The sequence below is a fragment of the Leptonychotes weddellii genome, chromosome 7 (assembly GCF_054177405.1).
Source record: "Leptonychotes weddellii isolate Sample4059 chromosome 7, ASM5417740v2, whole genome shotgun sequence".
NCBI lineage: Eukaryota > Metazoa > Chordata > Mammalia > Carnivora > Phocidae > Leptonychotes > Leptonychotes weddellii.
The window spans coordinates 116,496,225-116,521,552 of record NC_138375.1 but is presented as its reverse complement, the minus strand read 5'-3'; the positions used below and the strand labels follow the sequence as shown (position 1 = coordinate 116,521,552).

The following is a 25,328-nucleotide window of genomic DNA, read 5'->3' as shown; positions in this document are numbered from 1 at the left end:
TCCTCACAGCCCCTCCGGTCACCTTCGGCAGACCTGCGCCACGGGAGGACCGAGAATGGCCACCCACGACCTTCCCGGCCCTCCCCTACCCCCTCTTTCTGGCAGGTCGAGATCTGCCACAAGGTCCGGGACCTCGTGTTGTGGCTCCTGGAGCTTAAGAACATTTTTGACTTGTCCCAGACCACTTTTAACCTGGCTCTCACTACCTTCGGCCGCCTCCTGGTTTCATTAAAGGTGGGGAGGCCTGTGAGGATGGTAATGGGGTGGGAGAGGAAACCGACCTCTGCTATCCCAGATGCTCAGAGGCTCGGAAACTAAGGGACTTGCTCGAAACTGTAATGGGAATCTCTTCACATCGCGCTCGCCTGCCTGTCTGGCTCAGTGTGGTGTGGCCTTCCGAGAGGACTTGGTGGGGAGAGGACTTACCGTGAGATAAGGTGTGCTTGTCTGGACGGGCCCAGTGCAGCCTGAGGCCAGGATGGGACTGTGTGTTCCCTGAGATGGTGCTGCATTTCCCATCATTCATTCCCCTAACAAAGGACTATTGACTAGTCCCTTGTGGTTCTGAAATCAGGAGCATATTCACTGGTCAAATCTAAAAATGGCACTAACTTGTGGAGGAATACAATCAATCTCTTTTTGAAAAAAGGAAAAAATGTAATTTCCTAGAGAAACCCACCAGTGCTTTACCATTTGTTTCTGGCATTCGTGTTCTGCTCAAATGTGTTTGTTGCATACTGCAGATAAGAGAAAGAATACTCCAATGTGCCATGATTACTTCCTTGAGACTCGCTGCCAAAGTTAACGAAGAAGAGGAGGTAGGCGTCCGTGGCAGTCGGCTCCGGGCTGCTTTTGAGGTAGAGGAGTGTAACATGGGAGCACTCAGACTTCCTGAAAAGGCTGTGTCCTTAGGAATGTTGGGCATGTTGGAAAATTCATTAACTTCCCAGGATCTCTGCAGTCCCTTCTCTAGCCTTATTGCACCCCAGACACCCACAAATGGGCACTTAGAACAGCTGAATTCTCCTGGTCCAGCAGACCCAGAGGCCTGACCTCCTAGCAGATGGATCTTACCTCTTTGGTTGATGTTCGATGCCGCCTCCCACTGGACAGAAGCCTCTGCTGTTGAGCTTGGAGAAAGGCCTCCCAAACCAGGTGGCCTAACGTCCACCCCTAGAAACTACATCTGAGAAATCTGTTTGAGATTTAAGGACTTGTCTGTGTCAATGAAGCTGGCCCTCAGGGACTCCAGGACCCTTCTCTGAGAGGGGCAGGAGGGTCATGCACTGGGGGTAGAGGAGACGCCCCCTTACAAGTGCTTCAGGCTTGCTTGGACTTTGCAGTTTCACTGTGGTTTCTGTTCAGAAGATTCTCTCTGAATACCCTTCCCAGAACCCCCCTCCTTCCCTCTCTACAACCTGTCCCCCTTTGGGGATAGTGAAGTCTCTGTCATTTCCACAGGGTCCCCCTTGGCTGAGCTCAGAGTCTGAGGGGTCAGAAAAAAAATCTCTTGTGTCCAGTTCCAAACCTTCCATAAAAAATGCTTTTAACCAGGGCGCCTGGGTGGCTCAGTCATTGGGCGTCTGCCTTCGGCTCAGGTCGTGATCCCAGGGTCCTGGGATCGAGCCCCGCATTGGGCTCCCTGCTCGGCGGGGAGCCTGTTCCTCCCTCTCCACTCCCCTGCTTGTGTTCCCTCTATCGCTGTGTCTCTCTCTGTCAAATAAATAAAATCTTAAAAAAAAAAAAATGCTTTTAATCCCTGTTCTTTAGAATATAATCTGTGCTCCCCCAAAGTTGCTTCTGTCCAACTAAAAATCAAATGACCCTTAAAAGAAGCATTTGCGGAAGCTATGGTAATACTTTGTTTACCTAAAAAAGGAGATAGTCTTTGAAGCACCTGTACTTGAACGTGTACCCATAGACAAGCCTTACTAGTCCTTCTGGGAAAAAGTCATCATTTTTCCAGAAATAAACTGCCTTAAATCAAGGTTGAAGGAAATGTGGTTGCAGCCATGGTGTTGCCAAAACCATGGGAGGATTTGTGAATGAGCCTGTCTGGTGTAGACCAGGAAGCCCAAAGGCATACTTTTTCTCTCTGGGACAAGTAATCATGGTAGGGATCAGGAACAGGAACGATAGGAACGAAAACCGTGGGTGAGTTCATGCAGCTGAATAGGGCAGACGGCACAGCCCCACCCTCAAAATCACCTTTGGTATTAGCTGGCGTGTATTTGGGGATCAAGACCTGTTTGCAGTAGATCACTATATTATACACCTGAAATTAATATAACACTGTATGTTAACTCCACTGGAATGAAAATTAAAACCTGCTTGCAGAGGGTGAGCATGTGACACTCACTACATGTTGTCCTAACTACCTGGGGACTTGACATGCTGCCACGATCTGACTTGGTTTTTCTTTCTGAAGCATTTTCTGTGGCAGGTCACCAGAAGACAACTCTACTAGGGTCATGGATTCCCAGTTCCCATGGATAAGAAAACAAGTTACCATTAACATGATACAGGGCTTTGGCCTCTTTATTTTCTTTTTACAGTTAATTCCACGCGTAAAAGACTTCTTAAAGCACTATGGCTCTGGCTATACCCCAAATGAGCTGCTGAGGATGGAGCTGGCTATTTTGGACAGACTGCACTGGGACCTCTATATTGCGACACCGCTGGACTTCTTGACCATAGTAAGTACGAGGGGTTGGCAGAGTCTACCCTAGACTCATTTGTACCTTTGGAACAGCTGTTCACAACGTAGGACGGCCAAGCACAGGCGGGCACACGCCCTTGAGCATGCACCACGGGGAGGTGACCCACAAGGCTCACGACATACGTAAGAGTGAAAATGTATCTTAAATCCAACACAGTTCCACCAGACTCCCACTTCTAAAAGACATTAAATTAACTTTATAAAGATTTTTAAACGGCACTATTGTGGCGAGTTTCTCTTTTAAATACACACTGCAAAAATATTTAGCTTTCCATTCTATGAATACTGTACATAAAAAGCTGTCTGCTTTTGCTACACTTTACACACATTCACTTAGCTGTCTTTATTCACCTACACACAATCCTTATTGAGGCTTTAGACCATATTGATCTGGCACTTAAAAAATGTCGTATTAGTTGGTATTTTTTTAGTTCGGGAATGATGGTCATCCTTAAAGATATGATTCTGTTAGTAAGGCAAAATTATGCAATGTGGAAATGTCATGGGGTTTGGGTCTATTATGAAGCATGAAGATTAAATCACTAAGGGCTGTTTCATTATGGAAACTGGCCACTGTTGCCAAGTTGCAGTTTCTTCTCATGTCAAACAGATACAAGTAACTTTTCTGCTACCTTAATCTTGAAGAGTATGCTTCTGTTTTTCAGCATGGAAACATTGTAATCTAGGTACTTTAAGCTCATAATGACCATGTCAGGAAGCAGATTGTCTTTTCTCTCCAAGGTTGAAGCTCAGCTTGGCCACAGAATGAGTATTAAGCCTCAAGTCCCTTGGGGGGCCATGGATGGGAATGAAAAGGGTGGGGCAACTTTTGATGTTCCCTGATGGAAATTGAAATTGTTTGCACTTTTGGTCATTTATCTATGAAAGGTAGGGGGGTTTGTGTTCTAACATTAAAAACCACGGTCTCTAGTTCCACGCCCTGGTGGTCGTGGGCTGGCCCCACGTGGTGGAGCTGCTGCCTCAGAGGAATCCTTCCCTCCACGTCGCGTCCCTGACCAGGCAGCTGCAGCACTGTATGGCGGGCCACCAGCTGCTGCAGTTCAAGGGCTCCACACTGGCCTTGGTCATCATCACCTTAGAGTTGGAGAGGCTCATGCCCGACTGGTGTACTCCTATATCTGATCTGCTAAAGAAAGCACAGGTAGACATCAACTTGGCCCCAGACCAGGCTCTCCACTTTGCCCCTTTAGCTGACGCACTCTGCCCCCAAAATGGTACGCATCACCCTTGTGGGCTCCAGAAGATGCTCTGGCCACAGTGACTCTGTGAAGAGTCTCCCCTAAGGGCTAGGCTTTGTACACTTGGCATGCCCTCTGGATGAGTATGGGATACATGTTGCCTTTACTGGACCAATTGGTGGGTTTCTCTGACAGTAAGAAGAGCTTTATCTCAGTGGCTGCCCTTGTAGTCAAGAGGATGGGGTGAGGTCAGTGGGACATGCACAGCTCAGGAGGAGACAACCCTGAGCTTAATATGGAAGAGGTTAAATTTCAGACCCCTCACGCTTTATAGGACTCTATGGTACCAGGTACTGGGGTACCATGAGGCAGGTATGGAAGGGTCGGAATCCCTGAGGACGGACAGGGTAAGATGGAATGCATAGTTAGACTAACAACAGCTTTGCTGAGGTTGGAGATGGATGTCCCTGAGATGGTGGGGTTAATGCTCTGAAGTCGAGTGGTTAGACCTTCCTGAAATTGCTCTATGCTAACAATTTAGCACTCAAACTTTGACTTAGGATGTAAAATGGTTCTGCTTCAAGGATGACCACTCTATTTTAATTACAGGTCAGTACTGAGCAGTTGAGCCACTGCAAGGGACTGGTAAAGCAGCATCTGAGAAGTTTGTAGTCCTCCTGCTCAGACAACTTTCTGTCCCACCTCCCGGCCTCTGTGCCCCTATCCCTAGTACCCTTTCGAGCATAATGGCAACCCCTTCTTGCTGGGACTCCTCTGAATTCTAGGCTTTACTGATCCTGTAACAAGGACGGAAAAAGGCACTGGAAAGCAACCGAGAAAAAGTTCCTGGGTCGTTAGAAGGCAATAAAGAGGAAAAAAGGCAGGTCAGGGTCACTGGTGGGAAGGACAGTCTGAAAAATCAAGACCCTGCTTTCCTCTCTCCCATGGGTCTGAGACCAGGGTGAAGGAAAGAATAGTCATACTGTAGCTTGGTTTTCCTTCTGCAGCAAGGGCTGGTATGGGTCCCTCAGGGAGCTGGAGTCAAGCCAGCGGTGGGTCTTGCTCAGGTCCGAAGGGCCGGGCTGGTTCTGACTGACCAGTTCTCGCTGCTCCACTGGCCAGAGCTGGCCAGGTTCTTCCAACTTCCCAGGCTTATACCAAGCACAAACCTAGCACTTCAAGTCCCGGTGACCCTGCCCATCATTGCAAAAATGGGACCATCTCTCCAGGTGCATTTCCCCTGACTTGGTCCTGACTTAGGTCTTCTCTTACAAAAACTGGATCATAAAGTATGCTTTGTTTAATGTACAGCAAGTTGATCAAGCTTAAAACATGTTTTTTCCTTTGTTACTCTTAATCAAAGTAGTCTCTGAGCTTAGAGGAATTTTGTGCTAAAGAATGATCTTAGCAGCCGACCCCCAGTGGGGGCAACACAGCTCTGAGAGCTTTGGGTTGAAATGAGCAGGTTCTGGGGCTGAGCCTGCTCCAGCCACGGTGCTGCTAGAAGGCGCTTACCAGCATGGCTGTGAGGGAGAAGCCCGCTCTCTGACACCGCGACACGGCAGAGCCATTCCCCAGGCAGCCACGTCCGCCAGTTGTGCAGCGGATAGGAATGACTGCAGCACTGTTTACCGGTGCTTGGTGAAGTCTTGCCGCTGTGAGTAGTTTTTGTAAGTGCGCTAAGCCTCGGGGGCGGCTAGTGGGTGCAGAGCAGTCGGAGACCAGATAAACTATACCAGTGTCTGTACAGATCTCTACCTCCTCTCCACACAAATCTGCTCGTTGGAGCTTTTGTAAAAATAAACTTGAATTCCTTTCAACCTTGTCAGAATCTTATTTTCAGTGTATCAGATACCATGGATGTAGACTTGATAGTCCAGTATTCTTGGAATATCCTGTCCTGGGCCCCAGCAACAACTGTCTCCCGTCCAGCACAGAGGGAGAAGCTGAGGGGCAGCACGCTGCTCAGGGCAACTCCCACTGGGGGCCACGACTGCCTTCTGCCTCCTTCCTTGCACTTGGAGTGGGCGCCACAGTGGGCGAAATATGGGCTCACGGTGAGGGCCCACCCAGGGCAGGCTGTCTCTGACTTTGGAGAACTGCAAAGTCTCTTAATCAGGTAGCTCTGGGTGTAAACTGGGTCCTCAGAGCTAATCTCTCAATCAGAGCAAACGAGTAAAAGGAGAAGGCAGACCTGTGAGCCCTGTCCTGGGATAAGGTACAGCCCTGTTGTTCCATCTTTCAGTAAACCATATTCCTCTTCTTCGGGAAAGCAAACTTGTGCATTGCCAAAGTACCACTTGTGAGTTTAAGAAAAGTTGTTATGCTGTTCAAGTGTGCCTTGGGATTCCAGGTCCCGTCCTACTCTCCTTTTTTCCTTCAGGAACTCCTTTCCCACCTCAGATCAGAGATCGGGGATCACTGTGGTGGGAGAAATATGGACACAATCTGTCTTGCTCTTGTCCCCATCTCCAGAAGGGCAGGGGCTGGTGAAGGACTGTGGCTGCAGAAAATGGAGATGTGTGGAGACTCGGGCAGATGGGCTGAGAGCAGGATAGGTGAGTAGCATGGGCCTTTTTACTTCTTATCCAAATACTACTTCCCCCAAATGGGTGAGCTGAGTTGTACAGTGCTGTTCCCTCCACCAATGAGGCCCTTCTCTCCTCTGGTTTCCTGGAGAGTCTCTGTCCTTCAGAGCTCGAGGAAGACTTTGCTTCCCTGGTACCTGCCTCCCTGCAGGCAGAGCTGAGCGGTACTTTCATGAGAGAAGTCTGCAACACAAGGCTCCCTGCTGGGCTGTCAGCTCCCTGATCTTAGTCTCCCTCTCCTCATTTTGGTCTTCCCAGAGATTAATCTAGTACCCAACAGAGAAAGCGCCTCAACAAGTGGATCCACGAGCTTGTCATCACTTCCCTCAACCGCCCGTCTGCCCTTCTTCCACCAAATATTCACCCAACAGGGCATCCCATCTCTACCAAACCATCTCAGGTCCACCAACCCACACTGCCAGACTGCACACTTGAATTTGGGCTACATTTTCACTGTTCTTCTGTGATCCCATTGGGTTGCCACGGAGGAGCTATAGCTCAGGAGTTAAGGACACAGACTACCAACATGCAAATCCCAATTCCCCTAGTTACTAGCTGTGTGACCTTGGGTAGTGACTTTACCTCTCTGTGCCTTACCTACAAAATGGGGAAAACAGTACCTAATCATAGGATTATTATGAGGATGAGAGGAATTAATGCACATAATGCAACTTAGAGCAATGGCTGATATACCACAAGAACTCAAGTATTAGATGTCCCATGTCAAGCCTACTCCACAAGGATGTAAACTCTTCAAAGGCAGTGTTTACCCTCTCCTGGTCCCGCACCCAGTCCCCCACTGAAGATGCCTGGACCATAGGCTGTGACTTCTCTTCCCTAACTTTTTCCTCCATCCCACACCCCTTCCAGAGCCTTTCACAGATGCCCAGAGCAGAAGTCGCTGTTAAAACATAACTCCTATAGAAGCTGGTCAACCCCACAAAGTTCACAGAAAAGACAAGCTGTATTTTACCAGAGTTGTAGCAGATTAATAGGCTAGGAAACGGGTTAAATCAGAAAAGCTACTGCCCAAAAAAGACACCACAAAAACTCAAAATAAATGCAAAATTTAATGGGGAAAAAAAAGAGTACAAAGTGAATGGAAAAGAACAAAAACAGTCAATGTATGAAGGAATAAATGAATTAACAAGTGAAGCAGTTTTAGAAAAGCTTGTTAACATAACAGAGGAGCAAGCCACACTTCCCTCGGGCCTCTTATCCAGTAATACGAGCCCCACTTAACAAGCACCCACACAGAGACACACAGAAACATATATTCAGTCAGTCTGTACAGTTACAAACCACCTAGACTCAGGTTACCCATCACCAGGGTGACCATACATCCCGGTCTGCCTGAGATCATTCCAGCTTACACCTGTTGATCTGGCACAATTACTAACAGGACCTCCTTTTACTCTGAAAAGTCTCAGTTTGGACAATAAATTACATGATTCTACCCAAAATCAACTTGGCTTGTGAAAGACATGCCAGAAATGCCCTGCGTAGCCCCGCTGACAGCCCTGATAATGCCAAAAGGTGATTCTGCAAAGGAGTGGCACATCAGACACCGCAGGTAGGCCTCCCGTCCCGGGCGGGGGAGCTTGTTCAATAATGGCCCGGTTTAAGCTCACCTCGTGCACCCAGGACTAATTTGGTCTCAGCTAACGATGATAAACTTCCAAACACAAGCAGCACAGACAGAGAAGTGCAGTGAGGCTCACTAAAGCCAACGGGACCTGCGGAAGCAGCTCAGACCCCAGAAAATGTAACAGTGCCGGCTCTCCCCAGAGATGCTGGGAAGCGTTGCACCCACAGGCAGGTAACCAGCCACAAGTCTGGCGTTCCAGTATGCCTGGGGTGCAGCCCACAGGCTGTGGTGGGTGGATGGCAGAATATATCCACTCCAGAGTCCCCAGATTGGCCCATGAACCAGAGTCTCCATTTCTTAAATAACCAGTGAATCCGCGGGGTTGCTCTGCCTCATCTTCAGAAATATGTCAGCTCACGGAGGCTATCTTAAAGGTCACACTTCAACCCAACTGAAGACACTCTCAGGCATATAATCCCCCTAAAGCCAAGTCACTTGAGGCCCACGTGGGCCTTAGGTATATGCCCATTTGCCTTTTGAATGCCCACACTGAAGCCCCTCACAATCTGGATCCACCCCTGGTCACGGCAGGACACTTGGCAGAGTTTCACTCTGGGCATCCTCCCCACTCTAAATGGAGCCCCATCGCGGAAGCACAGCATGAAGCCAGGACTTGGTCCTGGAAATCAGTAAAGCCAAGGGGCCAAGGCAGAAAGGGAGAAACAGTGATGGGAAGGAGGATGGAGGACAAGGAAAAACAAACGACCAATGCAACAATAAATTAGTGCAGCTTCCCAAGGCTTCTGACGAGGGAGTGCTCTAGACCGTGAGCTCCTTGAGGGTAGGGCTGCGCGTTATTCCGGGGAGTCTGTGCCCAGCACAGTGCCCCATCAACATTAAATGAGCTCCTTCCTTTGAGCTACTCATTTTTCATCTCCTATTGTATCACGCCATATCCTCAGCCCTGACACTCCCACTGGCTCGCAAACCCACAGGAATGGAGAAGAATCAGTGCCACTAGTTCTTTCTTAAAATGATCCCCTGAAGAACGCAGTGGAGAGGGGAAGGCTCCCTCGCTGGTAGCGTTTTCTGAAACTGTCCACACGCATCAGACACCTTCATCTCTTTTCCTTGTGACTCAGCCAGGAAAACAGAAAACAGTGACCTTGAGATAAAAAAACCTTTTCCCGGCTGAGTCCTCTGCATTTGGGAATATGCAGGCTTGGTTTGGGGGTCTTAGTTGGAATCAGACACTCAACACACACGTGGAGTCGGTCCCTGTTTATAGGCAGCACCTCTGGAGCCCACAGACAACGGCTTTGGGCTACTTTCCATCTACATTCGCATTAAAAACACTGGACGTGGTCCTTGTTCATGACCCACTTTCATCCGTAAAGAAATTCCGAACACTGTCCTCACAGGATGTTTATTGCCCACCTCTCCCTAAATATTATAGGGATGCTTGATACATAAGAAAAATTTAGAGATATTTTTAGTTCTTAAAAATCAGGGAATCTGGGTTACTTATGAAAATAACGGGAGAGGGTATTATCTGTCTTCACGCTTGTGCCAAAATAAAAATTTAGAAGTCTCCTAAAAGTTATTATTGAAATTAAGCTCTAGGTTAGAAAAATTAAAATGAACGGGAATCGGGTGAATTTTGCAGCATGTATACCAGACCACGCGGCCGCACCTAGGGCACCGCGTGAGTTGCCATCTTGACGCTGAACAATCAGGCCAAGCATCGCCGGCTGGGGCCTTCGCGAGAGGCACATAAGTGCTCCGTCAAGGAATAGTGACACTGTAAATGGAAGACCAGCCACTGGCTCTGAAAAAAATAAACCTTGTCAGTTTTGGATTCCAGCATTCATGGCTTTGACGTGTTTGCATAGAGAAGGGTGGCCCGCCAGGCCCAGGGCAGCCTGGGGGTGGGGGCGGGGGACAAAGCAAGGCTGTAAACACTGGAGTCTGTACCGGCTCCCAGTCCGTCCTCACACCATGTTATGGGAGAAGAAGGGTCACAAGGTGTAACTCAAGCAACTTAACACATGAAAGTCTAAAGTCCGCTCTTGACATGTAAGTCTGTGCGTGCGTTAACTGAAAAATAAAAATAAAACAAACAAAACAAAAACAGACACATTAAAAGATACGCAGACGACCAAATCAAACAGAAACAAAAGACAGCGAGTTGGACGCTGGGAAAGGGCAGTCAGTTTGGCATTTGTGACGAGCAAAGCAGAGAATTCGCTTCAGTTTGTGGCATCCCAGGCTGAGGGTCAAGATCTGATTGGGAAGTAATTTTGCAAAAATGGATTAAAATTTGAAGACCAAGTATAACCCATCAAAGCAATTCAACTAAACGGTCATGAAAAACACTCCCCCCCCCCCCACCTCGAATGCACTCCACACTGACCCCCTTCCCAGGACGGGAGGAAGGAGCGCTCCCAGCCACCTTGCCTAGCCCACTCCTGGCGCCCCCTCCAAGGCCAGCACGGGAGCATAGGGTCTCTCCTGGTGGCCAAACTGACTGAAGCTTTCTGGCATGTCCAGCAAGCTGAGAACACCTGTCTCCCAGACCCGGGCCACATGGGAAAAGCAGGGAGCCCTGACACCGGGGACGGACTCCCACCCTGAGGGCTGTGCCCGGGCAGCCAGCCAGCCTGCTCTCCACCCCCCGGCCCTGACCTGGCCACCGGTCCTCGTCTTCCGCTTCTGAGGGGTTTTCCATAACTTACTTCCTAACGGACTCTCCTTTTCTGAAACCAGATGGCCTGGGCACCATAGGCAAGGAGCAGGGCAAAGTCTTGTTAGGTGCCAGCACCTGGGACACAGACCCACACATCCCTTTCCAGGAGAAACCAGATTTCTGAGCCACTCGCTTAAAACCCACATGGGTTCCAATTTACAGAGTCCCCAGGCTCACCAAGCCAAGAGCTGGACGTGGGGCCGGGGCTGGAAACAAAGGCAAAGCAGAGAGCAAATTCACATGGCGGGGGGTGGATTTGGGGCTAGCGTCTTCCCTGGGGACAGGCAGGGGATCATCTCTGCCAGCAGTGCCAGCAGATGGGGGGGGTCACCAGTGAGCAGGATGAAGGAGGCTATAGAAAGGAGGAGGGTCTGTCCCAAAGCAGAGGGCAGGCCTTAGGCATAAGAACTAGCATTCAATTCCTAAATGCCTGGCTTTGTCCCCCTGGTCTCCCCCAGGGAGCAGCTCATGAAGCTTCTTTTCCGTACATGTGTCTACGCTGCTGTGCTTATGCGTCTTGGGGGCTGTGTGTGCTGGTAGATATGTGCCTGAGTCTCTGCATGTGACGGGGCTGGAGTGACAGTAAGACAGACCATGTCTGTGTAGGTGAGCGGGGGGGCGCTTGTCGGGGAACGCAGTATTGGGGGTGGGGAGGGTGCTGACGCACAAGGAGCATCACAGAGCCGACAGCTTCCTGTGCCCTGGATGGCCTTAACCACAGGGCAAGGAAAGGAGGACCCGGACACACACATTCCCAAACATTCCAGGAAGAAATGGGAGTCCAAGGAGCCCAAGGATGAGGGCAAAAATGGAATCACCCGCCTAGTTCCTCAGCTGACAAGAGAAAGAGGGTACCTGACACAGGCCAGGGGCAGGGGAAGCAGGGATGGATGAGATCCCACAGTGGGATGTGGTACGGGACACTGAATGAAGTGAGCTGGAGGAGGGAGAGCCCCAGGAGCCAGGGCATCTGGACTCCAGCTGAGAGTGTGGAAAGAGCCTCTGAAAAAAGCCAAGGAGAAATGATTCAGAGTTGCCCCCACCTGGCCAAGAAGCTGACTGCACGCCTGGAGGCTGGGAAAAGCCTCCTTGCCCTCCCCAGTCCTCTCTCCTCCAACTCTAACTTGAAGGGCAGCCCGTCTATGGGGCAGAACCCCCAGAGCCCCCTACGGGGAGTTGCTGTCCTTCCTTCCACCAGGCAGTGAGCCTACTGCCCAAGGGGTCAGTGCTGCCTGGGCTCAAGCGTCTGCTCCCTCCATCACCACCTGCCAGCCAATGCGGGTCCCCCATCCACTGTCTCAGATACTGAGAGGGATGCACCACAGCTGCCCAAGCAGAAACCACAGGAGCTTTTGGAATCTGGAAATGCTCACATTCCCAGGACCTGCCCCTCTCTGGGCCTGAAAGACCTTCTCTGAGACCTCTACACCCTCTCAGGGCCCACACCCGGCCTATATATATGGCCCAGTCTTCACCACCCCAGCTCTGAAGGGGCTGCAGGAGGGGGGAGAGAGAGAGGGGGAGAGAGAGAAGAGAGAGAGAAGAGGGAAAGGTGGGGGGGTAGCAAGGGGTCACTTGTGCAAGACAGAGAGTGCACAAATACCTTGTATCCTGAGATATCAAGCTCACCAGTGAGAGGGAAAGAAAGGTGGGCAAGAATGAGGTGGGAACGAGAGCAAAACGGTGAACAGGTGCGCATGGGCGAGAACCAAAGTAAACTGAGTGGCGCCCAGAGGGAAAAAGAGCCAGTGTGGACAGGGGGCCCACCACCTACTTCTTCTTGTCCTTGTCCTTCCTCAGAGGCTGCTGCGAGGTGGCATGCAAGGCCTGGGACTGCAGGGCCTCCACCGCGGCCTTCCTGCGGTTGAAGGCATTGGTCTCCTCCTCCAGCTCCCGGCGCTTCTCCTCCACCTTGCGCTTCTCCTCCTGATGGACCCGCTTGAGGTGCTCAAACTTCTCGTGGAGCTGGGAGCAGAAGTGGGGGAGCTCTGGCTTCGTGGGGACCCCGCCAGGCCCCGGCCTCCCTCGCCTGGCCTCACCACAAACCCGAGCCCGCACACACCTCTCTCTCCTTCTCCTTCAGCTCCAGCTCTGTCTCCTTCACTTTGTTGACAAACATCTGCCTCATCTCTTCCTCCTTCCTCTGCAGCTCACTCAGGAACTCCTTGCGCTTGGCCTCGTAGGTCTCCTGCAAGCTGTGGAGGCCGAGACAGAAGAGGCCAAGGGTAGGGCGGCGGCGGGCCGGGGTGGGGCAGAGCCAGAGAAGGGGGATGGCGATGCTGGGGCCCCCACGGCCTCTCGCCCGGGCTCACGAGCCCCCAGGCACAGATGCCAGCGTGGCTGTGGAGACAGGCGGTCACCTGAAGGGCTGGCTGTCGCCGTCGCTGTCCTGGAAGCCCATCTCCTCCAGCTTGCAGCGCCGGTACAGCTCGTAATGCCGGCTGTGGGTCTGCTCCCGGAGGTCCTCCATGTTCACCCGGATCAGCATCTCCCGCAGCTTCACGAAGTCGCAGTGGTTCTCGTTCTCCACTGAAAGCGCAGGGCACGTGGGTCATCAGGCGGGCACGCAGACGGGCACCGGGAGGAGAGGACACAGGACAGCGGTCAAAGTGTTACGGGCAGACTCCGGAGGCGGGACGGGCAAGGGACGGTCCCAGGGAGGACACGGGACAGAGGCTGCGGGCAGCCAGGAAGGACAGGATGCTCCATCTGGGCCCCCGACTGCGGACACGCTCTCCCCACCGCACTTACCCTGCACCACGCCCCAAGGGTACTGCCGTGCCCGGACCAGCTTGTTCCCCACCTTCACCTCCTCAGTGCTGCCCACCACAGCGAAGGGCAAATGTGCCTAGAAAGGAGCCCAAGGATGGCTGAGCACGGGGCCGACAGACCAGTGGACAGACCCTGTCCTGGGCCCCAGGGAGGGGTGGCCAGACCTGAACAAGGCCTGACCAGGGCTCACTTCCTGGCTCTCTTTTGGAGAAGTATCCTAGAGCCTCCAAACAGGGGAGCAGGCTGAACCTGCACCCCGTCTTCCTCATGTTCGAGGGTTCCTTTCAGCCCTTGGGCTCCCCAGGGGCCAGTAGAGGCTCCCTCACAGGACTTGCAAGCCTGGCTTTCTTCCAAGTTCCCAAGCCCTGGCATCTGGCCTGCTTACTCCTCCAGGTTTCAGTTCCTGCCCAGAATCCTTATCTTGTGAAACTTAAACTCAGGGAAGGCCCAGCACCAGCCCAATACCCGATTCCTCCCAGCTCCTGGCCATAGGACATAGGGCCGGCTGGCTCCCAGATGCCCACCCGTCTTTCCTGGAGAAGCTAAGGCTGGGATCCTGGGAAACCAGAGTCTCTGGAGCTATGTGTCACAGATCTGTGCTGGCTCCAAGCCCTCTGGCCCCAAGGCCAGTGCCCCATGCTCACATTCATGACTGCGTTAATCTCGGCAACAGCCTCGTCATCAGTGGGAAACTGGTAGATCTGAACCCCATTGCTGACCAGCTCGCCCATGATCTTGATCTTGAACTTGTGGAGCTCACTCTTGGAGATGGTGTCAGCCTTGGCAATGATGGGAATGATGTTCACCTGCCAAGATCAGGGGAGTGGGCAGCAGGTTAGTTCTCTCTGACTATGGACAGCCCTGCCCAGGCCACATCCCTGGGCAGACGGGCAGGAGGCCAGAGAGATGGAACTGCTTCCATGGGCAGTCCCGGCTTGAACCCAGCCACTGGGGCCTTTCTAATGGGTGGTGCTTCTTATAGCCCTGGTTCCCCCAAACCACATTCAGCCCCAAAGTTAGTCCTCTGGGCAAACCCAGCTTTGACCTGAAAATAAGAATCAATTCAGGGGCGCCTGGGTGGCTCAGATGGTTAAGTGTCTGCCTTCGGCTCAGGTCGTGATCCCAGGGTCCTGGGATCGAGTCCCGCATCCAGCTCTCTGCTCCTTGGGAGGCTGCTTCTCCCTCTGCCTCTCTCTCTCTGTCTCTCATGAATAAATAAATAAAAAAAAATCTTTAAAAAAAAAAAAGAATCAATTCAGCTAAAAGGAAGGGGCTCAGGACCAGACCCATGAGACAGAGCTCTAGAGAAAGTGCCCAGAGTGAGGGGAACCCACTGGAGCAGGAGGGACAAATGCAAGAGAAGACAGAGAGAGGACCAACCCACGGGCCCATCTGCAGGGCCCAAAGCGGCAGAGCCCCTGTCAGGGACCACAGTGGGCAGTCACACCACAGCCCCCAACTCAGGGGAGGACCATGAAGCCCAGGGAACAAGTCTGGGGGGTGCACACCTTGCTGTCTAGCTTCTTCATGGTCACCAGATCCAGGGACTTGAGGGAGTGCCCCGTGGGCGTGATAAAATACAGGCAGACGTGGATCCTCGTGTCATGGTAGTCAAAGAGGGAACGGCGGATCTTCAGTTCCTCCTGCAGGTAGTTTTCAAACTGCGCGTCGATGTAGTCGACTATGGGCCTGTAACTACAGACAGCTCCATCACCCAGGAGGCGGGCACTGAGCCGCAGGGCGTGGGGCTGCCCACCAGCCTTCCCTCTGTGGGGACAAGCGGCTTCTGCCTGGGGGGGGTCCCTGTCTGGGGACAGGTGGCCGACCCTGTCTCCTAACCTCCAAAGAGGTCCTCAGGAGGTATTCCCTGAGAGGCCTTCCTCTGGCCCCTGTGAGGTATGAGGCCGGCTGATTCGTATGGGGGCAGCTTGGAATGAAGAGTGTCAGGGCAGGGTGAACCAAGGCCGCCACGGGGGAAGGGAGGGAGGGAAGTGGGATGAGACTAGGCGGGCCACCCTTCCCGCCTCTTGCCTCTCATCCTTATTGATCTGATCCCCGAAGCCCACAGCATCCACAATGGTCAGCTTGAGGTGCACATTGCTCTCTTGGAGGTCATAGGTCTGGGGCCGCAGGCGCACACACTCCTCATGGTGACTGGCTTCCTCGGTCTCGAAGGTCGTGTTGAAGAGCGTGTTCATCAGTGTGGACTTGCCAATGCCAGTCTCCCCTGGGAGCAAGGAGCGGAGGAGAGAGGATGTCAAAGGCTGGAGCCGGGGCTGTCCCTGGCTGCTGGCTAGGATGGGTGGGGCTCAGGCACCCTCAGCCTCCACACAAGAGAGACGGGCAGGCCTTTAACTCCATCCCTCGCTGTTCCCCTCCCCAGAAACCATCCTTCTCGGTGGCCTCAAAAATAATGTGTGGAAGCAAGGGCCAGAAGGCTGACTTGGACATAAGCCATGGCTATGTGGGCAGTTATGAGATCCACTGGACAGTAGCCTCTGCTGGCTTCAGTGGGACCCAGTCACCTGCTCTGCACACCATCCTTCCTGGGCCCAGGCTGGTCATGGGCCCAGCAGGGCCAGGGTGTGAAGCCACCAGTGGCCTCTTGATCCATCTAGCTTTATCTGGCTCGGGATAGGCTGCTCCCTGAGGCGCACCCACAGCCCAGCAGATGCCAGGGCGTAGACACCTGGAGCGGGTGGTCTGACAGAGCTCTTTGTGCCCTCTGGGAGCATTGAGGCACATGGAACCTCCCAGAGTCTCCCTGTTTGGGGCTCTGTTTGTTCAGATGTGTGCTGGAGCTCACATGATACTATAATAGAAGGGGAGTCTTGTTTACCATAGTGTCCTTGACACACAGTAGGAACAACAGTAAATGTTTTTAACACAAACACACAAATCTAAAAACCTCTGTGATAAACACTCTCAGTTTACAAAGCATGTTCACAGGTCTAATTTTGTTCACTCTTCAAGGCCCCTGGAGTCAGGCCCCCCCAGCTCCGTCCTTAACCCTGGCAAAGACACCAGTCAAAGCGTCGCCCTGACCCCCCCAAAGAGTCTGCCTGGGAGGTCCCTGGTAGCTCAACAGGTGGACAGGGCAGCAGCACCCCATCTCCTGGATGGCTCCTGTCCCCCACCCCACCCCACCCCCGGTCTGAGACCACCCCCAGCCAGACCATGACACATACCCACACAGAGGATGTTAAAGCTGAAGCCCTGTGTGACCGACTTGCTGACCAGCTGGTCCGGGAGGCTGTCGAAGCCCACGTGGCCCCCAAGGGAGAGGCTCCGAGGCTCTGGCTCTGCATTCTGCCAAGAGAGAAACGGAGGAAGCAGTGAGCCCACTGGGGAAGGGGGGCCACATGGGGAGAGGCCAAACCCCAATGTCCCGCCCCCCTTCCCTTGTCTGAATTCTCAGCAAATCTTAGGACACAGTGTGAGCGCACCAGAGCTCCAACTCCAGGAGGAGCTTCTAGAGAGGAAGCCCGGGGCATGTCAGGGTGCCTGATTCCATCCCAGAAAAGGGCTATCACCCATGCCTCTTCTCTACTGGGGCATCTCCTGGCACGGATGGCCCAGGAAACCATCTATCCTAGTTGCTACCCCTGAGGGCTCACCTGTCCTCCTGCCCAAGAGGGGGCCCCAGACGGTCCCCAGATCTTAAAGATTTCAAGAGGCCAAGATTGGATAGCGTGTATGTTCTGGCAACTCCCTCCCAGACCTCACAGACACTCCTACTGAAGCAGGGCTCAAGCAGAGACAGGTCTGGCCTGACCCCTTCACACTAGTTCTCCATCAGAGGGCCTCCCCACCACCAATGGGCCGGGCTCACAGTTCTCCACATGCACCCCTTGCTCCCCATGCACCCAAGCATAGAGAGCACAAATGGGCCCTGCTCATGGGGCCGGTGCTCCCTCGCACCCGCCACTGGGTCTCAGGGCTAGTCTCTGAGGCACTGTGACTGAGGCCTCATCCCTCCTGCCTCCGTGGTGCTGTCTAGGGACTCCCAGGCTCTGGCTCATGCCACCTTCCCACACCCACTCCAGCCTGGTCATTTAGACAGAGGATTCTGGATGAGAACGTGGAGGCCTGGCCTCAGGAGAGAGGCAGGCAGCAGGTCCCGAGTGAGCTGGGGCCACTGGAGCTGATCCACAGCACTATAAAAAGAAACCACCAGGACCCGAAGCAGAGGGTCAAAGTCAGACTCCAATCTGTGCGGATGATTTCTCCGCTTCCCTGGGAATGGGGATAAAATGCTGTCCTCCCAAGGGAAGGTTCCCAGGCTCAGCCTTTCCAGCTTCGGCCCTCGTGAGGGCAGGCCTCTGACAGCTTCATGTTGGGCAGAAACACATCTGCTCTATTCTTGAGCCCCTCGGCCCTGGCTGCCCACTAGAAAGAGCAAGGCCAGGGAAGGGCAAAGGTGTGAGCCCCATCCTGCCGTCCTGTCCACAGCTCCAGAGGGGGAGGAAACAGGCCCAAATGAAGGCAGCCCTGGGAGCTACTGATCAGTAGGATGGTGGCAGTTCTCACGCCAATGTGGATACCGGTGGGCCGGGCCCTGGCTGCCTGCCCTCCTGCAGAGGGATCTGCTCAGCACCTCAGTCTTCCCTAACTCCTTAGTAGCCACAGCCTGTTGGCTCAGCCTGAACCCCTCTAACCATTCTCTCCTCCCAACCACAGCCCCCTGGCACATACACTCAACCTTCCCTTCTTGACCAATGATGCCCATCCCTCTCCCCGCACCCCCCACCCTGGCTCAGTCACTGCAGACCTCAACTGATGATAGCCAGGTGTGTGTGTTGGTAGCCTAGACTCCACGTGGACCCTCTGGGCACTGGTACCATCTCCTCAAACAAGTCAGGGTTACCCCTACACCTGCTCTCTGATGACCCTCTCACCACAGAGCCTCTGTTCTTACAGCTGACCCTCTCTCCATCTCCTCTATCCCCAGGGGATCATGTTACAACCTCCCCACTCAAGCCCAGGACTGCAAACATGACCCAACAGAGAGGCCCTAAAGGCAGCTTCCTCTCACTGGTGCCCACATTAGAAACAGTACAGACAGCATAGGATGTCCTGGGTCAGGTCCAAACCCCCAGCATGGCATTCTGGGCCCTTGATGGTCTGAGGCCTTCCTCAAAGACCCAGCCAGTTTAACTCTGAATTCATTCTTCCAACCGGTCCCTTTTTCCAGACTCCACAGCTCACTCCCCCTTTTCCCTGGCACCTGCTTCGACCTGGCCCTACATACTTACATTCCACACCCCTCCCTTGGCTGTGACCCCATTTCTTTGCACTATGCGTTGTCCTTTTTTTATGCATCCCGGTTTTCCAACTCTTTGTAAGTTCCTCGAGGCTGCTGCAGGCTGGGGGAGGTCGGGCTTTCTGCTCTTCCCACCCTCCCACCAGTATGCCCAACAAGCCACACAACGCCGCCATTTATAAGCCACTGAACACTGCCTTCAATCGCTACGGCATCGGGGGCATCTGCCCACCTCACACAGAGCTGCATTATGTAGTCTCGGTTCCACCTGCTCATCGAAGCCTAAGGATCAAATGGAGGACAGAACGGTTAGTCTAGAGCGTTTTTTTTTTTTTTCAGGCGAGACTGAAAATCTCCAAAATTTAAGGCGTGCTGTGCTTGCAGAGCAGGCTCTGTGTTTATTCATCATCTTCTTCCAAGGGTGACACAATCAGGATGCAATCCAACATCCTGTAGCCTGCCGCCAAAACCCACCCAGTCAGCTGCGTCTGGAAACCACGCGCGCGCACTCAGCTGCAGAGTGCTTGCCCAGGAACAGAGACCATCCCATTTCTGAGTTTCCCACTCTGTCACAGTTCCAGGCTCCTAAGGCTAAGAGCAGCACCAGGGTGGGGGGGTCCTCACGTAAGTCCACCTATCCTCCCCGCTCAGCTAGCCCTGGCTGCCTTCACCCACACAACTCCCAGGCTCTCTCTAGAGAAGTGTGTGGAGTCCAGGGAGGTGTTTATCTCCAGACTGTTGCCCAGGCTGCACTCTGTCACTCCAGGGACCACAAACCTGGGGCAGTCGACGCCTGCTCAGGAGCTTCAGGGCCCATGGGAATGTCAATCTCCAGGGCATGCGTGCACACACACATGCACACACACAGAAGAACGGCCACTGGTCCTGAGGAGGACAGACTGGTCCTCCTTCCCTGGTCTGGGGAGACTGATCTGACTTCCTGGCTCTACTGCGGTGTGACTCTCACTAACGCCAACCTCTCTGATCCTGTATTTGGCATCAACAACATATGATCCAAGGTGCACTGCTCACTCCAAGGTGCCTGACCCAGGTGTCTCAGCTGACCCAGGCTTGGAGGAGCTAGCAGCCCCCGAAGCATCACCGGCACGTCTCGGCTAACGCAACTCAGAAAGAAATTTCAGATCTCCCAGTGGCTACCTGGTGACGCTGCAAAATGCCCTGCAATTTGCAGGTAAGACTTCAGCTCCCACTCTAAGGGTAAGTCCTAATAGCCCTGACCCCATCAGCATGATCCCATGGCTGGCTCGGGGACAGGCAGGTGACCCAGGCTAAACCTGGATGACCATCTCGTAATCATGAGGGGAGCTAGCATCAGGCTGCAGGCCACTCAGAGGACGGCAGTGCCAAGAAAACCATGGAAGAGAGAAAGCCAGTTTCTACTCTACCTCCGGGCTTTTCCCTTTACCCCTGGCCACACCTCCCCTTTACTACCTCAACTAGTTGAGTGGGCCTATCCAGCACTCACAACTGAGAACATCCTGACTGCTGGGGTTTCCAAAGTGACACTCTGAATGCAGAGGAACAGAGAGAAAGCGAGGAAAGTAAGGACAGGGAAGGAAAGAGTGCACAAAGTAAAACATCTCAGTGTTTGCAACCAAAGAAAGGAACAGATGTCAAATGAATGACCCAACAACTCACTGAGGACCGCTCTGTGTAAACCAAGCTAAGTGGCTTACAGGCTCCTACACAGTCCCTCCCCACCCTGTGTGGCAGACACCATTATTATCCCCATTTTATAGGTAAGGAAACTGAGGAGTACGGACACTTAGAGAACAAATCGGCGCAGAGCCAGGATTTGAGAGTAGCCAAGCCCTGGCCCCAAACCACCAGGCCATACTGCCTTCCCTGTTCTTACAAGGCTCCTGACCCCTTCATTCAGTCACTTGGCACACACGCGCAGGACCCATCCGCTGCATGTGCCAGGCACTGGGATGGCTGCCAAGGAAAAAATGAGGACACCGGATCCTAGACCTCAGGGGCTCAGTCGAACACAGTTTAAATTCAAAGGCCTAGAGAGGCCAGGCAGGTAATGTCAATGGGTGAAGAGGAAAAAGTAGAGTCATAACAAGGACAACAATACCTAACAGCTATGGAGTGCTTACCACGTACGGCTCTGAGTGTCATTTTGTCCACGCATCAGTCCTGTGAGCTAGGCGGTCATATCACCTCCATCAAACAGATGAGACAATCGAGGCTCCAAGAGATTAAGTAATTTGCACTGCTCAGGCGGGTGAAGCCAGGATCTGAATGGAGACAGGATGACTGCAAAGCCCAAGCTTCCAGCTACATCACTGCACGGCTTGCTGGCTGTGAGACCTGCTGACTTGGCTGAGTGTGGAGTCCCCCAGGGAGAGGTGGGAACGCCAGGGAATTGCAGAGCCTGTGCTCGGTCCACAACCACCATGGTGCGGCAACTCCAGCCAACTGTGGGAACGTAGGCCCGGTGCTGACCGATCCAGCAATGTTTGAAGAGGATCCACAAATCTAGATCATCATATGCAATCCCCTAATTTTTAAAGGTTGGCACCCAACACAAATTGGGAATGCCATGGGGCCCAACATAACCTGTCTGGGCGTTGTACCCGGTCTGTGGCCTGACGATCCGCAACACGGCGTCTGGTAGGAGAGTGAGCTGGAAGGACAACCCACCCGTGTCTCCACTCTTGGGGCGCGGAGGCCAGCGGGAGAGCGCTCCACAGGAGGAGTCTTCAGCAAGACAACTCAGCTCAGCCCCGGGTGAGAAGCGGGCCCAGCTTCTGGCCCTGTGCACACCCCCAGGTCCCTGAGGTGCTGGCTCAGGGGCTCCAACTGTCCTCAGAGCTCCAGACCAGAGAGTCAGCAGCTCTGAGCTCTACACACACAGGGCCATTATCCCCTCTCTAATCCCTAACAAGCTTTTCGCTCCTGAGCCAGGCCCGGGGCTTCTGTGACATCATTTCTTGGGCACATCAAAGTCAACGACCAAAATAACCACTCAGGCCAGCCATGTTCCTCCGTGTTCCTCCGTGCCCGGCCATGCAGAACAAAGTAGAGAATGGCATTCTCTTATGCAGCCCGGTGGATAACGAGGATGTGGATAACAAGGACGTCGTTTTCCTGACCAGGAAATGCTCTGTCTCAGCTTTCAGGAGCATCCCTAATTGCCAGCCCAGAGGAGCTACTCCTCTCACCAAGAAGAGAGGTGGGCTTTGGAGAGAAACCATGTCTGAGAGCTCGCCCACACAAAAACATGATTTTATCCTGAAGAAATTAGAAATCTGCTGAATGCCTGAACCAACAGAGCCAAAGAAGGTGTGGATGAATAGAGAACTCTGAGGTCAAACCTCCCAAACTCGGTTGGTCATTGGGATGGAAGCAGAAATGGTACCCCACTGTACGGGTATTTGGCACCTGAATCCTGGACAAAGAGCAACTCCCCACCCGAGGCCTTCCAAAGAGTTCTCCGGGGCCTTGGTCTTCAGACAACTCTTTTCCCCCCGGCTCCCAGGCCTAGAACCCATTGGCCTGAGCACCTGCCAGGCAAACAGGAAGCCCACTCCCCAGGAAAGCCCCAGCCCTAGGGAAGCCCTATTAATCTTGAGCAAGGGACCAAGGAGTCATTGCCCCACTGGGAGCCTTCCCCACCCATGTTCCTGGCATAAACCACACCACCCCCAGCTCTAGCTACTCTAAGCAGCCTGGGCCTTAAATAGCCAGAGCAGAGGCCACTGGCCAGAACCCATGGTCATAGCGCAACTGTCCTTGAGTCTGAGAGGAATCCTAGGAATTTTCCCAGGAAAGGCTTAGGCTCATATCCCAGGATTCCACAGCAAGCCTCTAAGCCCAGGTCAAAGGTTACGGGAAATAACCAAAGGGATGTGTGCGGGAGGGAGCAGGGGAGAATGTTGCTCTCCTGGGCCAGAAGGGGAGGACAGAGGCAGGATTCACCTAACTGTAATCAAGGAGACACCTGTGAACGAAAGTGTCTCTCTCCTAATGCAGCATCAAAAAAACCAAAAACCTGGGGGGAAGACACGAGCAGGGATCAACCTGCACGGTGCCACCATGGTGGACATAATGACAGACACCAGCTAGGCCCCAGGAGGAGGCCACCATCACTCTCGAAAGGCCAGTCATCTCTTCCTCCCTCCTGGGAAGCGAAGGAGCTTTAGGAGCAAAACCACCCCCCAGGAGCCTAAGGCCACCCCACACCCTGACCCCTATACTCCATTCTCTCGGCTTCCCTGTCTCACTAGCAGGCACTTTCCTCCCTTTTCGTGCACACAGAAAACCAGGGCTGCCGTTTAGCAACATAGGATAGTTTGTTTCACACTTCTCAAGTCAAAATAAGGTTTCTAAGAAGCCAAGCGCAGTTACTGGTCTCTAGGTCCAACCAGCTTGCCCCAAGCCTAGGACACAACAACTTCTTGGGCTTTATGGTGCTGTCCGAGAAGGAGTGGTCCTTTCCACCATGGAGGAGAAGAGAAAGACGCTCTGGGCCTCAGAAGGTACTGGAAACCCATGTGTTCATACTTTCCCACTTGGCTCAGGGACTCCGGCGACAGCCCCCACTGCTTTGCAGCAGGGAAAGCCGTAAGTAGTCTGGACATCACTGGAAGGAAACAGACTATGTTCCACAGTGAATGAGACCCTACCCTTGGAAGGGGGGATGTGGACATTGAAGGTGACCCTCCCCCTCTCCAATCCCAGGATGGATGCCGGCACTGGGAAGGGGTGGAGAAATGCAAGGGCACCAACATGGGCCAGTGCAGGCTCAGGGCTACAGTACTATAGTTTTGCTGCTTGCCCCATTCACCCCAGCCCCAGGCAAAGTATCAGATTCGCACCCTGGCCCCACAACCAGGTCCGGAAAGTGGACTTGGGTTCATGTCCAAAGGCTCTCCAGAACCCTGGGCCCCAGGTGGCCCAAGCCCCAGAGGCCTCCCACAGAGTAGCTGGCACCTGACATCTGAAATAGGTCCTTATTCCCTCCTCCCCTGACTCTATCCCTCCAACATGGCTTCCAGGATAGGCACCAAGAACTGCCTAGAAGCCAGGTGTTCTGAGGAGGAGAATATCTAATTTGCACCAAGACCACTCAAGGCAATTCAAGTATAGATACAACTGAGATGCCCCTTGCCCTGTCTTCCACCACCTCTTCCCAGCCACGGTTCCTCATATAAGTCCTGAGGATACAGAAGTCTCCAGCAAAGAACACTCCGACTCTAGCATGATGGCACGCTGCCCTTGGAAAATATCCCTTCCCCGGTCAGATGGGTCTCCCTCCTGCCTGCACAGCTCCAGGTCTGGCTGCCTGGGAAAGCTTGTGCCTTGGGGGCCATGCCTGGGGATCCCGAGACCCATGCAGGCAGCACAGGGGCAGAACGGTTGGAGAGGCTGCAGGGGACACACAGAGGCCGGCCAGCCCTCAGGCCCTTGGCTCTGTCATCCTGCAGCTGCTCTCTTCTGGTAGCTGGACCCAAGCCACAGAGATGTTCATGGTAGTTAATGCCCCAAATACATACCTCCACCTCGCCCATCTTAGAGCCCAAAACTCAGAGGGCTTCACCCTCTTTGTCATCGCAAGGGTTACTTGGGCGCTGGGGTTGGGTCTCAGGCCTAAACTGACCAATGACCAGCGTCTGCAGCCTCACCCAACTGCGGGCTGCCGGCATCAACAACCTGATGGGCACAAAACATCCAGAGCCCTCCCTGACATCCAAAGCTTTCGACAAAAGTCAGGCCTGGCGTCCCAGCCTCCATCCATTCTCCCATCTTGCTGGCACTGTAATTAGGCTCCTTCTTGCGACCTTCTCTCTTTCTACCCTGGTAAGTCCCTTATCATGTGTTCCCTTGGATCGCCAGTGGCTTCCCAGCAGCCTCCCTGCTCTGACCCGTTCCAAGCAAGGTCCCAGGCAGACCTTCCTAAAGTTGGCACCCATAGCAAGGCACGACGTCCGTGAGGGTGGTGGGCAGAGCTGCAGCCTTGCAGGTGGTGCTCACTTATGACCTCTCAACACCACCAGGCACTGAGAGCTTCACAGATGTCCCTTGCTGAGCTCTCTTCTCTCTCTCAGAATGGCTCAGCAGGAAGTGCCTGGCCATTTTTACAAGACAGGGAGGTACCACTCCATGACAGAGCCCTGTTGCACGAGAGAGTTGCCTCCCACACACCCCTTCCCACCAGTTTTTGCTTTAGGGAGGGAATAGGCACTCCCTGGATAGCTTGCTTCTTGGGGAAGTGTCAAGATTACAGGGTGACAACGGAAGTGACAGATGGTGCCGGGGATAAAGCGGAGATGGCGGGGGGGGGGGGTGCGGGGAGGAGGTGACTGGCTGGGAGGAATGCCAGGCGTGAGGCTGCCATGCTGCACGCTTCTTCCCTCTCCCCCTCATAGCCGCACTTTCTCCTGGCTCTAAAGCCTCCCTCACCTTGGAGGGAGATTCTGACAG

General features: G+C 53.4%; 1 protein-coding gene across 8 annotated transcripts in view; it reads right to left on the bottom strand.

Annotated features, from left to right (window-relative positions):
- Positions 1–2,511: 2,511 nt before the first annotated feature.
- The window catches only part of SEPTIN8 (septin 8), a 26,199-nt gene continuing 3,382 nt past the window's right edge, over positions 2,512–25,328 (bottom strand). The window contains exons 1-10 of one of the 8 annotated variants that reach the window (XM_031029582.2): positions 20,999–21,119; positions 16,801–16,921; positions 15,644–15,839; positions 15,121–15,307; positions 14,257–14,418; positions 13,592–13,688; positions 13,201–13,369; positions 12,903–13,035; positions 12,615–12,805; positions 2,512–3,866 (exon numbers count right to left, since the gene is read on the bottom strand). In XM_031029582.2, the coding sequence (XP_030885442.1) occupies positions 3,701–3,866; positions 12,615–12,805; positions 12,903–13,035; positions 13,201–13,369; positions 13,592–13,688; positions 14,257–14,418; positions 15,121–15,307; positions 15,644–15,810 (1,272 nt within the window). In that variant the 5' untranslated portion in view covers positions 15,811–15,839; positions 16,801–16,921; positions 20,999–21,119 and the 3' untranslated portion in view covers positions 2,512–3,700. Of the gene's footprint in view, positions 3,867–7,557; positions 10,378–12,614; positions 12,806–12,902; positions 13,036–13,200; positions 13,370–13,591; positions 13,689–14,256; positions 14,419–15,120; positions 15,308–15,643; positions 15,840–16,800; positions 16,922–20,998; positions 21,120–25,328 lie in introns of those variants that run through there. The other 7 variants (XM_081827074.1, XM_081827072.1, XM_081827071.1 and 4 more) reach the window with 7 other exon arrangements.